The 22,178-nt window shown below is 51.2% G+C and overlaps 5 protein-coding genes across 8 annotated transcripts; 1 reads left to right on the plus strand and 4 right to left on the minus strand.

Annotated features, from left to right (window-relative positions):
- Positions 1-887: 887 nt before the first annotated feature.
- On the minus strand, positions 888-4,447 carry nucb1 (nucleobindin 1). Of its 3 annotated transcripts, none has more exons than XM_057015131.1 (13): positions 4,363-4,447; positions 3,371-3,507; positions 3,190-3,297; positions 2,912-3,044; positions 2,740-2,843; positions 2,483-2,668; positions 2,327-2,417; positions 2,186-2,244; positions 1,981-2,073; positions 1,822-1,911; positions 1,571-1,741; positions 1,245-1,353; positions 888-1,100 (listed from the first exon to the last, which is right to left on the minus strand). In XM_057015131.1, the coding sequence occupies exons 2-13, from the start codon at positions 3,488-3,490 to the stop codon at positions 1,027-1,029; spliced, it is 1,338 nt and encodes a 445-aa protein (XP_056871111.1). In that variant the 5' UTR covers positions 3,491-3,507; positions 4,363-4,447; the 3' UTR covers positions 888-1,026. The 3 variants fall into 3 exon arrangements, with proteins under 3 accessions (XP_056871111.1, XP_056871110.1, XP_056871112.1); XM_057015130.1 differs by having other exon boundaries at positions 3,371-3,494; positions 4,363-4,443; XM_057015132.1 differs by lacking the exon at positions 4,363-4,447 and having other exon boundaries at positions 888-1,091; positions 3,371-3,517.
- A 56-nt stretch (positions 4,448-4,503) lies between these two features.
- ccndx (cyclin Dx) lies at positions 4,504-7,013 on the minus strand. Its single transcript, XM_057015153.1, has 4 exons — positions 6,370-7,013; positions 5,675-5,935; positions 5,184-5,498; positions 4,504-5,089 (listed from the first exon to the last, which is right to left on the minus strand). Exons 1-4 carry the CDS (start codon positions 6,616-6,618, stop codon positions 4,940-4,942), a joined length of 975 nt encoding a protein of 324 aa, XP_056871133.1. The 5' UTR covers positions 6,619-7,013; the 3' UTR covers positions 4,504-4,939.
- Positions 7,014-8,289: 1,276 nt separating this feature from the next.
- Positions 8,290-13,273, minus strand: tbc1d17 (TBC1 domain family, member 17). The gene is made up of 17 exons (XM_057015115.1): positions 13,120-13,273; positions 12,363-12,458; positions 12,220-12,297; positions 11,911-12,019; positions 11,658-11,841; positions 11,346-11,457; positions 11,007-11,177; positions 10,805-10,930; positions 10,623-10,726; positions 10,387-10,481; positions 10,030-10,146; positions 9,843-9,943; positions 9,651-9,750; positions 9,464-9,561; positions 9,270-9,386; positions 8,864-8,950; positions 8,290-8,762 (listed from the first exon to the last, which is right to left on the minus strand). The coding sequence occupies exons 1-17, from the start codon at positions 13,144-13,146 to the stop codon at positions 8,610-8,612; spliced, it is 1,875 nt and encodes a 624-aa protein (XP_056871095.1). The 5' UTR covers positions 13,147-13,273; the 3' UTR covers positions 8,290-8,609.
- A 1,322-nt stretch (positions 13,274-14,595) lies between these two features.
- akt1s1 (AKT1 substrate 1 (proline-rich)) lies at positions 14,596-17,725 on the plus strand. The gene is given in 8 exon segments (XM_057015143.1): positions 14,596-14,749; positions 15,049-15,598; positions 15,601-15,671; positions 15,762-16,029; positions 16,095-16,175; positions 16,244-16,419; positions 16,692-16,875; positions 16,984-17,725. Coding segments are annotated over 6 exon segments (1,095 nt in total). The 5' UTR covers positions 14,596-14,749; positions 15,049-15,237; the 3' UTR covers positions 16,830-16,875; positions 16,984-17,725.
- Positions 17,726-17,929: 204 nt separating this feature from the next.
- zgc:195001 (uncharacterized protein LOC567531 homolog) lies at positions 17,930-21,662 on the minus strand. 2 transcript variants are annotated; one of them, XM_057015162.1, is made up of 5 exons: positions 21,291-21,660; positions 19,149-19,175; positions 19,010-19,072; positions 18,780-18,919; positions 17,930-18,461 (listed from the first exon to the last, which is right to left on the minus strand). In XM_057015162.1, exons 1-5 carry the CDS (start codon positions 21,310-21,312, stop codon positions 18,057-18,059), a joined length of 657 nt encoding a protein of 218 aa, XP_056871142.1. In that variant the 5' UTR covers positions 21,313-21,660; the 3' UTR covers positions 17,930-18,056. The 2 variants fall into 2 exon arrangements, with proteins under 2 accessions (XP_056871142.1, XP_056871141.1); XM_057015161.1 differs by having other exon boundaries at positions 18,780-19,072; positions 21,291-21,662.
- Positions 21,663-22,178: the final 516 nt, after the last annotated feature.

The raw sequence follows: 22,178 nt of genomic DNA on the forward strand, positions 1-22,178 counted from the left end.
TGTCCTGTTTAAGTGTGTGGGTGACAAATTCAGTTGTGTTTTTCCCGAGCGTCTTAAACCCTAATTAAATTATACACAGAATCGTAGTAAGCAAAGCAAAATCAGCGAAATGTAACGCTTAAAGTAGCCAAGGCTTTGCTACAGCTGAGTAGTTTGAGTGACGTTATAAATCAAGTTAATCCTTTATTCTGTAAACACCCACTCAGGTTTCCGGTCGTTTCCGGATGTAATACTGCAGCCTGACGTTTTGATTGATTTCTCATCTGTGCTCCTCGCGAGGAAGTCTGTTCCTACGTAAACTTTAACGCCACCTTGACGTGATTAATACGCATTTTAAAACCAAACGTCGCGTGCACCAAAGGGGCGGACGTGCGTGATGCTACTAAGAAATCTCTGTTCAAGAGAGGAAGCTGGTCAGAAGGGGCGGCGACTGCGCCCCCTAGAGGCCGGGCCACATAAATGCAACGTTTCAGACGTCCAGAGGACCATCCGACATGGACGCTGCTCCTCCGGGCCCATGTGGTCCTCATTCTGGTCCTCATTCTGGTCTTGCTGTCACGACTCCCCGGGGACATTCCTGTCCTTATTCTGTTGGTTAGGACAGTCCACAACAGAATGAACTGTCCCCTCCTCTGGGTCAGACATTCCTGTAACCCCCTGACCTTTCATGACCCCACTTTGGCCCCGCCCACCCAGCTGCCTGCTGTCAATCACAGCTATCAGGATTGTGACGTCATCGCCCGTTGCAGGTCCCGCAGTGTTTCTGTGCCATTTAAATCATTCTTTTTACATTTCCAAACACTTGATCTCCTTTTAAAACACTTCTGAGACATTCTATTGCATTTAATCAAGATTCTACTCCTTTATATGAGAGGTTGCAAGAGAAGTTATTCTCCTTTTAAATAACAGTTTTATTAAGATGTTAAAGTTTTGACACCACGGTAATGGTCATTTATATAATCTGAAGGAACACAATACAACATTTATACAACCCATGAAGAAGAGAGTGTGCGGGTGTGTGTGTGATCAGGTGTGTACGGGCAGGTTCTGTGGTGGTTCTGCAGGCAGGTTATTTGGAGTTTCTGCAGGAACTTTAGAGTCTGTAACAAATAAATAAAAGTTGGTTAGAAATGCCGACACCCCCCCCCCCCCTTCCACACACACACACACACACACACACACACACACACACACACCACACACACACACACACACACACACACACACACACACACACACGTCACCTTTAGCCTCCATCGGTTGCCCCGGCGGCTCAAACTTCAGCTCTCCGTTAGGACCCACTGGAGGCTGCCCGTCTCCTGCCTGCTGTCTCCGTGACATCTCCAACACAGCCTGAGATGAAACAACTTTGTGGGTTAGATGCTGATTTTTACAAGGTCTAGATGAGCATTTGGCCTGGTGCCATCACAGTCAGAATAAGCAGAACCGCCTGAGGTAGGAGGTTGTGATCAGACTGGGCTGAACCTCCTCTCAGCTGGTTCCAGCTGTAATCTGTCTGGACAGGTCAGCGTTTCCATGGCGATACAGCACAAACGAGTGAATATTTCACCTGCTGGTACTCCCTCCTCTGAGCCTCCAGAGCTCGTCCTCGCTCCCGCAGCAGCTCCTGCTCCTCCTGCAGCTTTTCCTTCTTTCTCCTCAGCTCCTCCTCCTTGTCTCGGAGCTCAGCCTCGAATCGCTGCAGCTCCTCCTCTGTGTAGACCTCTTTCATGTCCAGAGTCTCCACACAGAAGAATAATCCTTGATTATACATTCTTATTAGGCATTTTCTAACAACCCAGCCACCTCTGGGGCCTTTACCTCCCACTCTTTGGGATTATTGAAGTCCTTCTTCTCGGTGGATTTGAGGAACTCCTCCAGAGTGACCAGACGATCTTGATTCACGTCCACCTTCAGACAAAGAGATGGAAATCAGACAAACCTAAATGAGGCCAGGCCTCAGACTTGGAGCAGACTCACATTCTTCATGAAGTATTCCCTCATCCTCAGACGCTCTTCCTCCATCTCCATCATGTCATCTTCTTCGTTCTTTGGATCATAAACCTTCTCCAACTGAGAGAACAAAGCAGTAGATGTTCAGGCTCAGGGATTATCACAGAAGCTGGATGAGAAAGATCTAAAGAAGGGTCAGAGGTTAAAGAGACACGTTTGTTCTTCTTCTTACCTCTTTAGTGAAGAGAGCTTCCAGCTCCTGCTCGTCTAAAACTTTATCATCATTTGTGTCTAAACCAGAAAAAGTGAGAAGCAAATTCATGTAAAGGATCTAGAGGGCTGTAAAGAACCAGGCGAGAAGGAGGAATCTGACCGTGAAGTTTGAAGAAGGTTTTAGGGTTGAACTCCTGAGGGTCGAGGCCGTCCGTCTCCTCCCAGACCTCCCGCAGCTGAGCGACGCTGCCCTGGACACAGAGAAACACCTCAGCATCAACTTCTCCTCCACTTGGATACAAAGGTAGGTACCAACCGGAGCGTTGACTTTGGGGTGCTGCCGGTGTTTCTCCTTCAGCTCCTGCAGTCTCTTCTCCTCGTGCTCCCTCTTCTCCTGATCCAGACTCTTCAGGTACTCCCGTCGCTCGTGCTCCTTCAGCATCTCATAGCGTTTGAACTCCTCATGTCGCTCAGCATCGTAGTTCTCCAGATCTTTGGTGGCCTGGACACAGCCAGATGCACCAGATCAAGGTCAAGGTCAAGGAGGTCAGGGTCAGAGGTGCAGGATCCTACCGTGGAGATGAGCAGCTCCAGATCTTTGGCTTCAAATGTGTTTTGATTGTGAGGATCCAGATGTTCAAACTGCTTCAGGAGGGAGGCGTGGTCCATCTGCTGAGCTGCACACAGATACCATCATCACACCCGGTGACCTCACCTGCCCGCACGCATGGCCCCGCCCACTCACTCTGTATGTTGGTGCTGTCCAGTTTGGCCTTGAACAGCATCCTGAGACGAGAAACCTCCTGGCGCTTCAGCTCATCCAGCCGCGTCCTCACGTGGTGACTCACCAGGTCCAGTTCTTTTGCCAGATGTCCGTTCTGACACAGAACGTGAACACGAAGAGAAGACAAAACATCTGCTGTTCTCAAACTCTGCTCATCACGAAATCTGCTTCTCTTTTTTGTCCTTTACAGGTGAATCAGAACACAAACAGCGATGAAATCAAATTAAAGAGGTGAAGACCTTGATGTCTTCTGTATTTGCTGTTTGCAGTTTCTCTCTGAAATGAGGGTCCGTCTCCAGAACCTCGATCACCTCTCTGAGGTACCGGTCGTAGTACAGCCCGGTGTCCTGCGGGGGCAGTGGAGAGCAAGCCAAGGTGACAACGTCAACAGTAGATATCCGAGAGGAGAAAGACACTTACTTCAGTCTCCTCCTGCACCTCTTCTTTAGCCTCCTGCTGAACATCATTGCGCTCGATAGGAACCGACCACACCCCGACCCATACTGAGATGAGCAGCAGTGAACCGGGTCTCAGCTTCATCTTCCTACAAGGACAAATTCACCAGATCTTAAAGTTAGTCACCTGGACTAATGTCATTTACAGGCACAACCAAAGACCCTATAGATCCAGACAAAGAGACGTCACAGAGGCCAGATCAGGACGCTTTAGCACCATTTTGGACTCTATTTAAGAGTCCGGTTCTGGTTGCTTGCTCAGGTTCTGTAGACACTGAAGATTTGCTTTGTTATGACAAAGTTAGCCAGGAAGCACACAGCAAGAAAAACGAGAAAATTAGGAAGATTAAACTTGTGAGATTCACTGCAACCTGATCAGATACAACTAAAAACAATGTCTGTAAAATAAAAATAACGTTTTACAAATTTGTATTAAAAAAGACAGGATGGATTTTTGAAAAATCTGTAGTACAAAAATGTCATTCATCAAGTTTGAGTGAGAACGTTCATCTTCTAATCTACTGTTAGTAGACGTAAGCCGGTACATTTAGTTGAATATTAGGGGTGCATTAGCTGATAAAGTGGAAATGTTTCAGCATTCGTTTTTTCCTTTTGTACAGCTCGTGTGGGTTAGCTAGCAGGTTAGCTAGCATGTATGAACACAAACTCTCCATCCGTGTCAATACACCTTATGACAAAACTGAAAATGTAGCTTTTTGTCACTTTCACAAGTTATTGAACACCGAAAACATGTTCAAAATGTTGTAAATATCGACACAAACGTATATTCGTTTTTATATACATATGTATAATGATACGATCAGGAATCAAAAATAGATTGATAGATCAAAAAAGACACAAAAATAGGACTTGTGAGTATTACCCATCTTAAGCTTTCCAAGTAATTAAAGAACAAGAAAAGTGACCAAATAGAATGTAGAACATGAGTCTTCTTACCAGTTGTTGGTCTTTAAAGAGCCAATTCTGAAAAATTGCACTGGTCGCACAAACGTGACGTCATGAGACTGCGCCGATAGTTCTGCGCGATGCCTTCAGGAGAAATCGGAAATCAGCCATTTTTAAACTGGAAAAACACTGTTTCTTTGTAAAATCGTGTTTTATTTTACCTCGTAGGTGACGTTAATCACCTAATTTTAATTTTTTGGCCACTACATCCAGGCGTCATTGAAAAATTCGAAACAAATATTTTAAAGTTTATTTGTTTTGTTTTTTAAATAGTTTTGCAATATATTCGGTCAGGCAAACACACAAAAACAGGGCAAAATCGAAATAAATTACCACAAATCAATAAAACAATTGCACATGGTAATAAATAAAATGTATAAATAGTATGCATCAAATAAATACCTAGGAATATAATATAACAGAATAAAATATGGCACATGGAAAACAGGTTCACCAATAAATAACTTAAAATATATTAATGAAAAAACTTAGAAGCATGAAAAATGCACCAGAATTTACATCAGTTTGACTGATACACAGAAGAAAAGAGCAGCCGCTGACTCCGATTTTAGAAATCGATGTCCCTCATGTCGGTGGGCGTCCCTGGCCTCTCGCTCTCCACCTCCTCTCCCTTCTCAGAGGGTCCCCGCTGAAGCCCGCTCCTCAGTCGCTGTCGGAGGGCCCCTTCAATCATCTCGCTGCAGCACTGCAGCACTGCCTGATGGGTAACATGAAGGCAGTTCACTTACAAAATAGTGCAATCTGCACTGAAATCTCCTTTAAATTTAACTGAGTACTTTCTGGGTGCTCACCGCATCTGTTTGGCAAAGTGCCGCCAGAATTTCCCCGAGGAACACAAGTTCGGTGTGGCCGGTCCTCCCGAGGCCTCTCAGGGCACAGTTCAGTGACGCCGCGGCCACAAGAGACGGCGGCGTTCCCAGAAATTGGGAGTCACACACACACATGGAGGCCAGAGTGTCGCTGTGCCGTCGTAGTGTGGACAGCAGTTCTGTCCCAAAGGTTCCTCCTCGCTCCTCCAGGGAGGCCAGAAAGTGTGGCAGGAAGTCCTGGGGAGTCACCGCCGCCGTGTCCCAACGCAGCGTGGCCAGGATGAGACGCTCCATGTCCTGATGGAGGTGTCACGGAAGAAGAAAACGACATCAAGATAAAACCATTGAATCCAGGAAAGTTATGATTCTATTAACGTGAACTTTTCTTCGATATTTTAGGAGAAATATTTGTTTGGCAGAAATCTGAAACAATTTAAAGATGATTGAAAGATGTTTGATCTCATGTGACTCACCCGCAGGCTGGATGGCAGGAAGTCGTGTTCGGCAGCAGCGCAGAGCAGCTCTGCTGTCACCGTCTCACACTCTGTGAGTTTGGAGGCGATGAGGATGCAGCCAGCAGCCAAGCAGACGGGCGAGACGGGCGAGACGGGTGAGACGGGCGAGACGGGCGAGACGGGCGAGACGGGCAGCGCCAGCAAGGCCGACAGGAAGCGGTCGACGAGAGAGACGGCGAGGGGAAACACGGCCTCGTCGCAGCCACAATCACAGCAAACCTGCAGCAGCAGAGAGAAGCAGCAGGAGTCAAAGCTGCATCAGGAGTCAAAGCTGCAGGAGTCAAAGCTGCAGCAGGAGTCAAAGCTGCAGGAGTCAAAGCTGCAGGAGTCAAAGCTGCATCAGGAGTCAAAGCTGCAAGAGTCAAAGCTGCATCAGGAGTCAAAGCTGCAGGAGTCAAAGCTGCAGCAGGAGTCAAAGCTGCAGGAGTCAAAGCTGCAGCAGCACCACAAACCTGAAGATGTCAGTCACACATGATGGATTTCGTTAGGATACAAACATGGAGGAACTCTGAGGCCTTAAAGCTGGAAATGTAAACATTTAATATTTTCCTTCATTTTTCTTCTCAGAAACTTCTGACCAAAGTGCAACAAGCGTAAATATCTCAAACATCCACCAGAAAAGGAACCTGAAGTGAGCTGAGAAGACCTGGTACCTGCAGGGTCCACTTGGTCAGCTCTTCTCGGCGCCCTGGCTCCTGCTGGATGAGGCTAACGTACAGCACGGACGGGGAGTATCGCTCCTCCACGTGCAACAGCCTCTGGATGACACGGCAGCCCGACACACTGGGGTCCCACCCGGCTCGGAGCTGAGATGAACCTGCGAGGGCGTCCGAGACCGGTACGGCTGTCTGGTTCTGGTTCTGCTCCTCATCCACCTCCTCACACCACAGAGACACTGACATGCCTGCAAAGCCTGCTGGGAAAAATTTCAGCTGGGACGTCCCGAGAGCGTCTGTGGAGCCCACAGTTCTGAGCGGGCGGCGCGGTGGCACTCTGGTTTTATACCAGCAGGAAGGCGGATCTGGGGGGGGGGGGGGTGTTGTTGGGGGGCTTCAGCAGTGATGGACAATAATACGAAGACAACAGAGAGACGGGTGTAACAATTACTTCAACAGGTGGAGAGAGAGAGAGAGAGAGAGAAGAGGAGCAGACAAGTGAGGGAGTGGTCCTGGGGGGGTCGGGGGGAGCAACAGCTTGTCTTCGTCACTGAAAGAGAGAAGAGAGGTGAAGAAAAGGCTGCGAGAGGTCACATTCACCATGTGACAACAAAAGGAGTGCTCGTGCAGCTCGTGCACATGTCGACCGTCCTCGTCGGAGAAGAAACAGGAAGTGGTTTTAGACCAAACAGGAAGTGGTTTTAGACTCCGGGAGGGTTTCAACTTGTTTATCTTCTGGCTCTACGTGAATCCTGAAACATTCTATCGGAGACAAATAATCTCCATCAGCTTTCTCATTGTCAAAGTAGCTGTTTCCTCCCCTCCTGGAGGCAATCTGCTCGTGTCGGGGGGGTCGAGGTATGTGCAACAGACAGAGGAGCGTCAGTGCGGGTCAGTGAGCCGCACGGCTCCATTTACAAATCTGGGTCGCACACACACACGCACACACACACACTCCCTCCCCAGGGAGCCGCTGGTGCTCCCAGCCAGCAGAGGCGATTGTCTTTGACAGTGGTTACAGGTGGCTGAAGCTTCAATGGCAACTCCAGTTTCAGAGGAGGAGTTTAAACACGTCAGCATCAATAATTCATCACAACAGCAAACACACAAAAACCACCACAAATCAGGATTCTTCAGCCAGCTGGGCTCAGAATTAGTTAACTTTATTCCCCATTAGCATCTTCAGATCTGCTAACGCAACCATGGATGGGGGGGCCACATCACAATCTGAATCTGAAGGTCAAACTGAAATCAGCAACGTGGGATTCAAACTACAGACGGCATCTTCAAACATCTGTGACCCGGTCCTGGGTCAGGGGAACTGGTTCTGATGGTGTTCTGAGTCAGGCCGCTTTGAGCCCAGTGATCGTCTGATAACCCCCCATTATGGCGTCGCTAACGGCAACACAAACCCAATTTAACATCATTGGACAGATATTAAAGGCGTCTTTGCCCTGAAAACAGATTGAGCCTGAATGCTGGAGGCTGAGGGTTTGACTCCACCAGTCAAGGGAGGTCAGGTGGGCCGGGCGGGGTGGCCGGGCGGTGGCGGGGGCCGAAACCCCGCGACAGATCGGCGGCCTGTTTAATGTGGCCACTAAATTCAAACATGGCAGCTGTATTCAAGCAGGACACAGCGGAGGGCCCGCGACAGCCACGGGTGCTGGGAAGGGGGCGTGGAGCCCCGCCCCTCATTTTCCAGCTCATTTACTGGGAGAACAGAGGTCCCATTTGAACCCCATACAGACACTGCTGGCGAGCGGGGGAGGGGAGGGGGGGCAAAGTTTAACCAGTTCACAAGTTAAAGCAGACTGGTGTCAGACTGGAAACATGGTTGACGCGCACGTCACACATATTCTGATAGAGACCCATCAAACTGTAGAAAGAAACGTCAGTTGGAGTTAAATAAGTACAGAATCACTTCAAAACTTGGTTTTATTTAAATGAGGCAAAGGCAGTTGCAATGTGGCAGGTTTGTTTCTGTGATATTAACAATAAAATATACATCAATTCTTTTGTTGAGGTCCTTAAATGACACCAATAGAGGTTTAAATCCTTCTTCCTTCAAAACCAAGCATTTATTTAGAGACGTTACATGAGGAGAGAGTCTTTTGATTATTGTCTGACATAATTGAGCGCAGAGGTGAAGTAAACAGGATAAAACCAGGAGTGACTGAACGGCGTCCACAGCGCCCCCTATCGCCAACATAGTGTAAAAGAGTCCGCAGCGTTTTCCTTCACTTCAGTTCTGCAGATGTTTGTGGGTCAGATGACCCAGCCTGGCTCTGGTCCAGGACATGGTCTGTCTCACCAGTCTGAGATTCTGGACTCCCCTCAGGGCTGGGTGGGCTGTACAGACCAAGAACCTGCTGCACCTTCAGAGGGAGATCCTGGAGAGGAGAACAGAGGTGAGGATCCATCCAGCAGCCCCCCTCAGCAGCAGTCAGGCTAGAACAGTGGTGGGAGCAGAACCAAGAGAAACTGGACCCACCTGACAGCGCGTCAGCTGCAGGTAGATGGCTTCAGCTCCTTGTAGAACCTCCTCAACATCCAGCTTCATCGTCAACTCGTTGATGTGCTGAGTCAGAGGAAATGAGCAGATATTACACATTAATCATACTGTCAGAATTTCATGTCCATCAACACCAGGAATCTTTGAGAAAAGGTTCCTGAAGCCGTTTGTAGCTACGACAGCGTTTACACTACTGTGTAATGCCCAAAGCGGCCGCTGGGGGCGCTGACGTCAGGCGTCTCCTGCTGCGACAGGGAATTCTACAGAGACACTGGCTCCCAACAAACAAACTCACTCTCAATATGGTTTTATTAACCTTGTTTATCTTCTATTAGGGGATATTTTAATATCATAAAGTATGTTTTATGGAAACGGATGAGAAAACCTTCAGAATGGTGTTGAAGTCATGGTCTGAGCCGATCAGCTCTCCTCTCTGGGACTCCAGGATGGAACAGGCAATCAGCAGGTGGAAGTTTTCACATGGGAGACGAGTCCAGAGGACCTGAGGAAGAAATAAGGAAGGTCAGATGAACCCAGATCATGGCAGAGGTGAATAAAGGCCGCCTGGTCCCGCCTGACCTCCCACAGCAGCAGGATGTCCTCAAAAGAAAACTCCCTCTTGAACCAGATGAGCAGCCAGCGGAAGCAGAAGCAGAGCGAGCCGCTGTCCTGAGAGTCTGACGGACACAGACACAGAGGTTAGCATCTGGGCAGAAGCCTCCACACCTCCAACATCTGCCACCAACGCTGACGTGAGACGACCAACCCAGGAAGTCGCACAGTTCTGGGTCCAGAGCCCTCAGCAGGATGCTGAGCTGCAGCAGCTGCTGCTTCATGGCCTCCTGAGACTCTTCAAAGTTCTGGTGCTGCACAGGAGGAACAGTTACCACAGCGACCACATCTTCATCAGCACATAAAAGTCATGATCAGACCCACAGGGGGTCAAAAAGCCACTGACCACCAGCTCCATGAAGCCCGTCAGACACCAGAAGGACTCCACCTCATTCTGGGTGACAAACAGGACGGGAGCGAGCAGGTCGCTCATCCCCTGGACGTAACCTGGATGATGGGGATAAAGAAGAGTCAGAAAGTCGGCGTAGCTCTTTCATCTGGGCGTTTGGTCTGAGTAGACTGGAGGAACACACCCAGATCAAAGTTGTACATGCAGTAGGTCATGAGCACGTCGTGCAGCAGAGTCAGGCCGGGGTTGTCGTTCCCAGAGAAGAAGGTGTTGTGTCTGTCTGTCCTGTTGACGTCTCGCTCTGTCCCGGCGGACGACAACAACAACAACGACAACAACACGTTAGCACAAAACGCACAGACCACCCGAATGAGGAGCGGCGCTGTAATTACACAGTCGCCCCGCAGGGGGCGCTGTCGCCACCTCGACATGAGCAGAACTTCAAGAGTTGTAGGGAACTCCTTCAATAGTGAGATTTAATATTAATCACGTCTGCGTTGTCTCTTATCATCAATAAACTGGCTCAACAAATATAACTGACCTATCAGGCTGCGGTATCCTCGCAGGAGGGAGTTCCTCATCTCCTGTTCCTCACTCACAGACTTCCACTGAACCTTCATCCTGAAGTACTCATCTCTGTAAAAACATGCACACACTCATGCACGATACACACACAACCTCATCTGAACTTCTTCTTCATTAGTTTTCTTTGGATCTACATTAACAGACCCATGACACCAGCAGAGTTCTGAGGGGAAGCTGGTGGTAGGAACTAACGTTTTGCTGCGGAGGATGTCCTCTCTTTCCTTGGCAGTGCTGTTCCAGGGATAAAAGCCCAGCAGGAACTTCCACAGCTCCTTCCTCAGAGGCGGCGCGATGCCCTGCAACAGACCCGGACAGGCTGGAAACAGGCAACTGCAGAGGTTAAAGGCTGGAATCCAATCAGCCTGCAGCCTCACCCCTCTGAACACCAGATCCCTGATCCTCTCTGGGTTCTTCACTCGGCCCTCAGGGTCCAGAAACTCCTCCCATCTGTCCAGAGGTGGCCCCCTGCAGACGTCAGGCCTGGGACCAAGCTCCACTCCCTGCACAGATCACAAAGGTACGGAGGTCTTTCTCGTGTCTGAAAAGACGAAACCTCTTTGCTCCTTTCTGTCTTACACAGGTGATGAGTTCGAAGCCCGGCTCGTCGTCGGCCTGTGGCGGCAGCCCGGGGTCCCGGCAGGCGCGAGAGCCGCCGGTGGAATCCGGAGGCCGGAGCGCCGCCTTGAAGAAGTTGGTCACTTTGGAGAAGCCCCCGAAGGTGGTGGCGTAGGGGTCCTGGATGAACCTCTGTTCAGACACAGCATCATTAAAGCCAGCGGCGGCGTCTGAGGCCGGCGGCGCCGCAGCCTCGCACCCGCAGCCTGTTGTCACCTTCACCCACAGCTTCAATGCAATTTATTCATGCTTCCATCAATCTGCTCTCCTTCTACAGGACAAATCTCTTTAACTGATTACCGACACAAGATCAGAGCCGCCATCGTCCATCAGCTGCAGCTTATCGAAGGACTGGGACAGAGCGCCCGAGTCGTGGGGGTAGGCCAGGAAGAGCCGCCCGTCCATCGGAGACCTGGCCACAGACACCGTGGGGGACAGATGAGACATTCATGCTCCAGTCAACATGAAGCAGACCACCAGCAGTTATGGTGCCACCTCTTTCACAACGTCAACAAGAGCTTTCAGCCTTTTAAACATATCAACATGAATGTGACCTAACGGAGCAAAAGATCTGGAAGTGTAGCTGGACGGGTCAGTGCTGCTGGGACTCACTGGTCCAGGATGATGTAGCGCTGCAGAGCTCGCAGGAGCTCCCTGGTTCCTCCTCTGTGGAAGTGCAGCGGAGGCAGCGGGTGACCTCCTCGGCTGGTCAGCACCAGGAAGTTGCGGCCTAAGGAGAAGCGAGCCCTGCGCAGGGAGTAGAGCTCCGAGAGGGGCAGGGAGAAGGACCACTGACCTGTGGAGCACACACTTGAGAGTCCTGCAGCCGTTCCACACAGACCAGCCACAAACGTTCCAGCTGCACCTGAGTCTTTGACGGCGGCCTGTTGGTCTTTCTTCACCGTGCTGATCACCGCCCAGTCGGGCTCGTAGCCGGGGTCAAACTTTGTGTCGTCCTCCCCTTCTTCTCCATCCTGTATAAAAGCAACTGGATTAAAGAAACTTTAACCTTTTCCTCCACGACGAATTGTCAGTGCTGCATTTGAAACAGAGCTGGATCTCCCCAGGTTGAGCAGATGACTCCAGTTTGGCTAAATGCTAACAGCTAAACTCATCACAGCATCTGGGATTATAAAAAGCAAGGAACTCGTCAGCTGAGTCACTGACCCCTGACCTTTTTCGAGTAAAGAACTGCAGGGGCACTGCGACCTTCGTCCTCCAGGGGGCTCCATTCTAGAGCAGGTACCCCGGCCTGGAAGAGACACGTCGTTAAAGCAGGTCGCAATAAAGTGGCGTTGGCCGCACAAGTCAGCTCACCCTCTCCACCACTCTGATGAACCCGGGCAGGGTTGTGTCCTGGAGCATCTTCTTGGCGTTGGTGTGAAGGTACACCCCCTCCTTCTCAAATATCAACTGGAAAAACCAGAGGTGTGTGAGCCCCATCGCAGATACCTGCTGCTCCTCCGTCTGAAGAGCAGCTGCAGGAGGCTCCATAAAAACCGAATTTAGCTTCATTTCGTCCTGGCAGATTCAGCTTTGTAGCCCATGCAAACCTCATTTCCTGTTATATTTGTGATTAGACACAGATCAGCGTCTTTCACCTGCTGTTGCAACCACCTGAAAACTGGTTCCACCACCCTGGTTGGACTGGGACAGGGGGGAATGGACTGGTTGAGCTGGGACAGCGTCATTTGAGTTACAGTGGTATTTAAGTTACAGTTGTTATTATGAACGGATCACCGGGTCAAATCAAACGTTTGAGGCAGATGACCGATAACAGCTGAGGGATCACGTGACCAGTGTGGCTGTTGTCAGATCAGACAGAAAACTTCTATTAAGACCCATTTATTGTCATGTCAGCTGCTATTGTCTGGCGTTCTTTACAGAGTTTAACTTAACACGGAAACACATACTGCTGGTTTAAAGCCCAACAACTTTTTCGCCGCTAGCTGGTGTTATTGTAAACACAGTGCTAGCTGGAAAAGCTAACGTTGGTCCACGACGTCACAATGGACAAATATCGAGATTCAACGGTTTGATTACGATATTAAAATATTGTGAAACAAAGAAATACCTTGTAATCCTCGACACTTTGCTCCATTTTCGGTCACCCTGATTTCGTTTATTCCTAAATAACATTTACGTCATACTTCCGGTTCTTCGAAGCCCCGCCCACCGGCGCCGTTGCGCAGCAGATCCAATCAGATCACCGGAAATGTGACGTTCATCGCTTATTATTGTTTATTTCTATTGATCATGTGGTTTCTGTAATAACTGTGTCAACCGGAGTTGTTCAGATTTATGGAGCTTTCAATGCTGCCTTCACGTTCACAAGCGTTTTAAATGTTTTACATAGGCGTCACATCGAACTCTTGTATTTTAAATAATTCATGAAGGAAAATAATTTATGAATGTGGAAGAGGATGGATTCATATTTAAACATGATTTTTCTTTATTAGTTTTTTATTGGCTATTTAAATTACTTTTTTTAATTATTAATATTCATTTCTCTTGTATTTACTAGAGGTTTTTCCACAAAGTAACCAATGTAACTGACCAAGTGTTAATGTTAGCGCTGTAAATGATGCCTGTTAAAATGTTAAAAAATCTCTTTTGGAATCAAAAGCAATGATTTTTCAGTCCGTGATTTTGGTTCATGTTTATGATTAAACACACGTGCCGTGACAAACCGTGCGTGTGTTAAATTTGAGCTTTTTCGCCGTTTCACCCAAACAGGAAACAACAACTCCACGAAGACGCTTCTTCCGGTCAGGAGGCGGGGTCGAACACGTGCACGAGAGTGCAAGCGAGAACGAGCCCGCCCATTGCGCTCTGTCACGTGTTCGACGTGCGCTCGGATTGGAGTCAGTCACGGCTGACGTCAGAGATGCGTCAAGTCAGACCGGGAAAACAACACCGGAAACTGTCGGTAGATTTCAAATTAAGATTTAACACAAGCGTGAGTTTTGCCTTGATTACAGGTGTAATATCTGAAAATATCTCCAATTGAAAAATCTGGGGGTGGAAATGCTACAAAACCGGACTTCCTTGTTCATTTCTAAGTCAATAGTGTCTCAAAATAAAAAAAAAGGTTTAATCATGAAAGTTTTGTTTTATTGGATTTTTGCACTTTACGGTTAAAATGCGTCAAATTCTAGGATAAGAACTTTTACTTTAAGTGAGAGTTTTCTAAATTCAACACCAATTTAATCTTAGAAGATTAATTTAAAAAAGAAAAATCTTCCTAATCCGCAAAATGCTTTTTTCAGGTGGTCATTGAACTTCTTGGATCTTTATCTCCATCTTAAGTATTTACTAATCACACATATAAAGAATGAATTAAATGAGCTTGGTTGTTAATTAAAATTTGCTGCTGAACCAAGCTGAGACGCTCAGGAGACTCTCCGTGGATCACCAACTTCTCCTGGATCCCCTGTCGAGTCTCATCACCGTTTGCTTCCTCACAATAAAATAATTTGCAACATTTTAACAACGACATGTACAAAAACAATAAATGCAAAGATTAAATCTAGCGGCCCTATTTTATTTTGGAAAATCATACCGGAAATGCCGAGGTCCAACCTGGCTCACTTGCTGTTGGTGTAAAATCTCGCTGGGGGAGAGAAGCTTTGGAGGAGGCTCATCTTTGAGATTAAAATAAGTCAAGTTTAGAGCTGAAAAGCGGCACCGAAGGAAGCCAACAGGTAGGTGACCCCCCCCCCCGTCCGCCCGCCTCATTAGCTGCGCGACTCGGCTCTGGTGGAGCCTGGAAACATGGAGGTGCTGATCGGTTCCACGGTGGGGAGACAGTCCGATTAAACAACAACAACAACAACAACAACAGCAGCTGCCGCGGTGCCTGAACCCGCAGGGAAAACCCGCAGATAGTCACGCAGGCGGGTCGAGTTTTAGCAGGCTAACGATTCCAACGATGTGGAGCTAACGGAGGCTACACGAGTTAGCATCGGGACGGCATCCGACCCTTTTTTTGTCTTCTCTCCAGGTATCACCAGCACCGGAACATCTCTCCCCTGGATCTCCAGCCATATTGTGTTCAAAGTGCCTCTCTGCCAACTCCATCATCTTCATCCTCACCCTCATCATCCTCATCGCTGCACCCTCACCAGTGCAACAGACAACAGCAGCCTTTTCACCAGCAGGACCCAGACAGCGAGCGGTCCCCTGAAGCTACATGTCACTGCAGTGTCCAGCCCATCAGCGTTCCTCACTTAAAGTTCTCAGCACCAGTATGGCCTCCATCACCCAGTCGTCTGGACCCGAGATCCCAGACAACCACAAAGAAAGCTGGCTGGCGCTACTTTCTGCTGCGGAGGCCTACTGCCAGAAGTCGGGCTGCGACCTGGCCATCCTCACCGCCTGTAAGAAGTTCCCGTCGGCCGAGGGCCACCGGAAACGGGAGAGTGGGGGCGTCTTCCCAAAGGAGTGTGATTTCTCCTACAGCGTGTGGGGCCAGGGCTTCCTGGCCGAGTCTGCGCGTCGCTACGTGGACGACATCAGCGTCCTGCACTCCACCACCATGCTGATGGCCCAGAAAACACCCGCCAGGCCGAAGAGGGCGGGGCCAAGCTGCCGGCGGAACCGGGCTCGGAGCCGGGACACGTGTCGGTGAGCGGTGGCTGTTCCTGACGGCGGGGGCCATCAGAGACCTGTCCTGCTACTCAAATGGTTCCTGAGCTCTGGTTTCTCTCAACGCAGAGTTCAACGGGCGATGGCGGCGTGGGCGGAGTCAGTCCCAGCAGCAGGATGTTCTCACAAAGCTACCCGTCCATCTACAGCTCCGGCGCCGTGAGCAGGGGGGCGGCGGCCACGCCGGGGGGAGAAGGAGCGGGAGCGAGGGTCGCAGGAGGCTCAGCGGGGAGGCAGCGGTCCGGGATCGTGGACGTGGACGAAGCCTGCGAGGACGAGGAGGAAGACGAGGAGGAGGAGGAGGACGAGCAGAGAGCGTACGGGAACGAGAGTGCAGGTACGGGTCGGGTGGTGGCGGGCTCCTGTTGTCCTGTTCACACGCCTCAGCCGTTTCTTCTTCAGGTGTTTTCTCCATGGACGAGGACTCGCTGTCCCGCGACTGCGAGCCTTTCTGGTCGGATGGCGAGGAGGAGAGCACGGACGGTCAGTGGCGTCCGCTCAAACGTTCACGTTCGGTCCTTCGCTCTGTTCTCACTCTTCTGTTGGCCCAGGCTCACTGAGCGAGGACGCCCCGCCGCCACCACGGGGCATCGCCACGGGTCAGCCGGCGTACCTGTCCCGCCAGGTCAACGCCATGGCGTTGGCCCGCTCGCTGCCCGTGTCTGTGCCAGCGTGGGGCTTCAGAGGGACCCGGTCAGCTCAGGGAGACAGTGGCAGCGGAGAGCGGGTGAGCGGAGCAGGGTGGAGCCACCGAGACACCTAGCATGCTAGTCAGCTAGCTTTACCCCCTTCCTGCGTGTGCGTGTGTGTGTGTCTGTGTGTGTGTGTGTGTCTGTGTGTGTGTGTCTGTGCGTGTGTGTGTGTGTGTGTGTGTGTGTGTGTGTGTGTGTGTGTGTGTGTGTGCGTGTGTGTGTCTGTGTGTGTGTCTGTGTGTGTCTGTGTGTGTGTGTGTGGTGTCTGTGTGTGTGTGTGTGTGTCTGTGTGTGTGTGTGTCCTCAGGTGGGCTGTGCTGACCTTGACCACATCGCTGCCAGCATGAAGGCCCTGCTGGTGCCTGGAGCCACTGATGGGACAGAGATGTTCGGCGCTCTGCCTCGGCCCCGCCTCAACACCGGCGACTTCTCGCTGAAGCATTGAGAGTGACGGAGGAGGAGCGAGTGGGGGAGGAGGAGGAGCGAGTGGGGGAGGAGGAGGAGCGAGTGGGGGAGGAGGAGGAGGAGCGAGTGGAGGAGGAGGAGGAGGAGCGAGTGGAGGAGGAGGAGCGAGTGGAGGAGGAGGAGGAGCGAGTGGAGGAGGAGGAGGAGCGAGTGGAGGACGAAGGGACGTGGGAGCGAAGTGAGGGACTTTCTGTGAAGCTGTGAAAAGTGGGACCTCCATGAATGAACACTAGCATCGACACTACGGCGTCCCCCCTCGTCCTCGCCGCTCGCCGCTGCGTCCGCTCGCCTGACACGGACGCTGAAACCTGCCGCTCTGTTAAACTCACACGTGCTGATTTGTGTCCGTTTAAAAAAAGTAAATAACAAAAGATCACGTGAGGGCGGGGCCTTACTCTGCTGCTACACGCTAACGCTAACGCCTACACTAACGGGGCCGCTGTCACGAGCAGGCCGAAAACAAACGTAACAAACCAAGTTCCTGTTCTGGGTCAAACGCTCAGAACTTTTCTGTGAAAGAAACAGCAGCACCGCGAGGGTGACTCCGGCGGTCTGGAACACCACAGAACCCAGAACTGACGGGTGGGAGAACCGGAGGCTCCTGAAACGCAGCTTCGACACAAAGAATGTACAACTTTAAAATCTCCGTCATTTCAGGGTCACACGTGTTATATTGATCATGAAGCAGAGCCCCCCCCCCAACACACACACACACACACCAGAATTTGGGCCACCAGCAGGTTCTGTAACTTTGTGTGTTTGTACTTTTGTCAGACAGATCGAATGATTGTAAACTCATACTGGAAAGAGGAGTTTAAGCAGACTGGAACAAAAAGATGTTCTTGTTTGGAATAAAGGAGCAACACAAGACTAAAACCTGAGGCTGTCCTTTGTGTGGAGGCGCACTTCGATCAGCGGCCTGCGGGCGGCGCTGTTTCCCGCAGATATCGTGAACTCCGTTATGTAGCTGTGGGGGCGGAGTTTATTCCAGCACACCTGGACAGGTGATATGAACAGCGATGCTAACGTTAGCCTCTTCATGTTGAATTGCGTTAGCTACAACAAACCAGCTGCTTCCGATCGTTTCAACAGACTTTATTGAACGTTGGCAATAAAAAAGACCTCAGAACGCTGAAATCGTCCAAACCAGCCAGTCGCCTGTGGAACCTGTCACACTTGTCGCACGTTACAGGTGGACTCCAGAACCTCACTGGTCCTTTCTCCGGATCAGGCAGAAGGAGTTTGTTCCGACCCAGAATCCGGGGAAAACCTTCTCCCTGATGTTGACTCTGAACTTGTGGAGCAGCTGCACCTCCTTGTCGCCGTCTCCCTCCACCAGGAGGAACTTGACCATGCCGGCGGGCTGGTCCACGTACACGCCGATGGTGGATGTCTGCGGGAGCTGGATGTCCACGTTCTCACCGTTGTGCCACGCTTGATAGCAGGACCCAGACCAGCCGGCCCCCCAGGAGCCGTCGTTCTCTCCGAGGCCGCTGGGGCCCTCGTGGGCCTTGCGAGGAGCGCTCTGACAGACCAACCCGATCACCACCCAGCCGTCGTAATCCACCTCCCAGTAGGCGCGATGTCCCAGCAGGTTCTGCTTACAGAGCACCTGAGGAGGAGCAAACACCGTCGCGTTAGACTTTTAGCTAGTCTGTTCGTTCACCTGTACCAGGAGCTCGGGGGAGCGGCTAAGCTAAGGCTTATTCAAGCTGTTGCCATTGGCAACCGTGAACCTTGGACGACTGACGGGGTCGTTGGATACGAGCTCAGCTCAACGTGACGGTTGGAAGGAGACAACGCCTGGAGCTGTTAGCACTTAGCTTTTAGCAGTGTTAGCATTGGCGCTACATTCTGTTGCAGACCAGCAGCTCTGGACTCTGGTGTGTTCGTGTTATTGTTGTCTTGAGATGGGGCAGGCGTGATCCACCTGTGGCGAGTGCTCGTATCGCTCCGGCCTGTTGGGATACGGACAGACGGCGTCCGAGGTCCGGGACACTTTGGCCCCGCCCTCTGAAATCCACAGCAGCTTCTGTGCAGTTCTGTCGTCCAGGGAGACGGGAACCCAATCTGAGGGAACCAGAACAGGCAGAACACAAAGATCTGAAACAAATGTGCTCCTGACAGGGACGAGAACCTGACACCAGTCGGCATTCCTACACTTCATCAGGTCGGCCCTCGTCGTCGGTTCGGGGACGTTGGGCTCGTACGGCGGCAGAGGAACTGTGGGGACAGACGAGACCAGAACCGAGCTGGGTCAGAGAGAATCAGCGGTCAGGAGGAGAACGAGGCTCGTTACCTTCAGCTGCTGAGCTCGACTTCCTTCCTACGATAAAAGGAGAAACCTGTCAAAGATCCACCTCAAACTTTAAACAGGTTTTTCAGATCCTGGTGATTGTGACAGAGGTCGACTCGAGACCAGCGGCGCCGGCGGGAACCGTCCATGTTTCGGAGCGTTGCTTCAGGAAAAAGGTCTTTTTCTACTGTCTCCAAAATTCAGCTGCAGCAAATTCCAGCTAAGAAGGATCTCAGCGACCCTGAGGAGATGCAGGAGGAGCAGGTCTGAGGACCAGCTGTCGGCAGATACGTTTCCTGCTCAGCTGTTCAGCAGCACCTTCATGTCCGGCCAAGTCCGGCTCCGCTTCCCTCCATCAGCTCTGCTGTCAGCTCGTTATTCGCCGATAATCAATCAGTCGCTTTATGAAGATTCCTCTCTCAGACGTGTGCTGCTGAGGCAGCGTTTGCGGCTCCAGTCCTGATCCAGTAGCCCCGTGCTGATCCCACAGCTCTGTGAAAGGAATCCGTGCTCCTGTTACCGTTTCAGAGAACCGCCTCATCCGTCCTGCTCCGCTATCCCGCTGCGACGGCCTCACATCAGCTTCATTCCAGCGGCTTCGCCAGAATTAGATCAAAGAGCTTCCACGTCCATTGAAGGCCACGGAGAATCACCTGAGCCTTCAGGATTCGCTGGATTACCATCGTCTAATGAGAACTCGATCACCATCAGGCCACGCCCAGGCCACACCAGACCACGCCCACTCCGACCCACAGGCCACACCCACTGCCACCACGTTTTCCCTCCATATTTGCTGATGTTCCTGTTTACACGTGTTAATCTGATAAAATGTGTTTAAAGTTTGATTCTGTGGAATAAACAGAGTTTATTTACTACTTGTGGACTTGGTAACCTGGTGAGGAAGAGGAGAACCGTCCATCTTCATCTCCAGGACCAGCAGATGTTCTCACCACAGCTGCTGCGTCGAGCGTTTGGGCTCGTTTGAGTCTCCTACGGGATGAATCCACCCTCAGCAGAGCAGGCTGGCGGATGGTCGCTGGCCCCCGTGAGCTGGCACCTGCTCCTGGTGGTGAGGAGGATCTCCATCTTCATCAAGATGATGTTCTGTCATTAAAATGCTGCATGGGAAGAACGCGTAAAGGCGTCCAGACTCCAAATCCAATAATCTCCCTGAAGCGGCTCCTAATTGAGCCGACACCTCAGGCTCCGGTTACTCTGAGTCTGGACTGAGCACCGGCGCTCGGCAGGAGGTCATGAGGTCCGTGCTGGCTCTGGTGGACCTGGACCCTGCTGACAGGTCCTTCATCTGTCTTTCTTCTCCTCCCTCTGTCAGGTGGACCACGAGAAAGGCTCCAGGAAGCCGTCCAGCTTTTGATCAGGAAGCGGTCCGTGTTCTGCAGCTCCAGGAGGTGGAACTGAGGAACGTGGACACCAACACCAGGAACGTCAGTCCTGCTCCGTGGACACCAACACCAGGAACGTCAGTCCTGCTCCGTGGACACCAACACCAGGAACGTCAGTCCTGCTCCGTGGACACCAACACCAGGAACGTCAGTCCTGCTCCGTGGACACCAACACCAGGAACGTCAGTCCTGCTGAGGGTTCAGGCTCCTCGAGGGCTCCTGTCGTAACCACTGGGTGTGTCAGCTGTAGCAGGCAGCTAACCCTGACCATATGTGGTTATTACACAATTGTGTTAGTTATTACATGTTTTCAACCGTAAAAGAGAGACTTGGAATTATTAATGTTCCCTCACGTCTATCAGGAGATCTGATCAGGAGATCTGATCAGGAGATCTGATCATTACAGATCATCTTCCAGGAAGCTGCTTCCTGCATTTATTATCTAAAAGTCTTTTCATCTTTCAGAGGGTTGAAGGTCACAAAGGTCAAAGCTCTGGTCAGCCATGAGCTCTGGGATCTTCCTCCACCCAGAACCTTCTGGATTACCAGCTTGTTGATCTTAATCTGCTCAGTAAAAAAGATCGAGCAGCAACACAGTAGCATCTGAAAAGGCTGAAATGTGCCTTTGATCAGACACTAAGATGCAGCATGAAAACACAAGACGGATCAAACGTGAGTGAGAGGAGATCCCAGATGGGATCCCAGTGGATCTCCTTCAGCTCGAGCTGAGGAGCTTTCTTACCTGGCTTCTTGGGCACCGACATGATTCTGTCTGAGTTCAGCCTGCTAACGGGACCTTCTCTGAGCCTCCTCTTATGGACAGCTAACCCGCAGGGACGTCCTGTCACATGACCTCCTGATCGCAGGGATCAGATGATGCGTCCGTCTGTCCTTCCCAGGAACCATTTCCATCCACAGCTGCTGTGATTGATGAGGAGCGTGGCGGGCCAAGGCCCCGCCCACATTTCTGCGACATTCCTGCAGCTCTGATGGCTCCTTACACGCATTGTTCAGTCATCTCTGGCCCGGGTGCTGGCGGCGCCGCGGCGATACCTGCGGCCGGAGCCAGCAGTGAGAGATGTTTGTGGGAGAAGAGATGAAGGCGCCTTTCTGACGCCTGTCGTCGCCCCATCAATCAGCCCTCGCTGCCACGGCGCCCGGGGGGAAAATAACTCCTTCTGCCGATCAGGTTGCTGGATCCACCGCAGATGTTCTGATCATGTGGGACGGCGGCCCGTCGCTCTTCTCCTGTTGCCGCTGATCCCCGTCAAGATGGCGGCTGTGATCCCTCCAGCATGACGGGGCCAGGACGGCGTCCTGATGGAGGACCTGGAGCGGCCGAAGCCCAACCCCCGCACGGTAGCCCGACCTTTGCTCGTGTTTCACGTCAACATACAGCCATTTATCGCCCTGTGACACTGTCAGCGCTCGCCGTGGCCCGGCCCAGGCTGGAGACGCCGTATCCTGTTCCCTCCAACACGTTAACGCCACATGGTGGCGGTGACGCCGGTAGCCTGATGAGACGCGGCTCTAATCTGTGGCGGCACGCTGAGATGCTGCTCGGGACGCTCAGACTTTTTCTGACAGGACAGCTGCTTCACCCTCCTCCTGTCAATCTGCTCGTCTCCAC

This window comes from Takifugu flavidus, chromosome 18 (genome assembly GCF_003711565.1).
Source record: "Takifugu flavidus isolate HTHZ2018 chromosome 18, ASM371156v2, whole genome shotgun sequence".
NCBI lineage: Eukaryota > Metazoa > Chordata > Actinopteri > Tetraodontiformes > Tetraodontidae > Takifugu > Takifugu flavidus.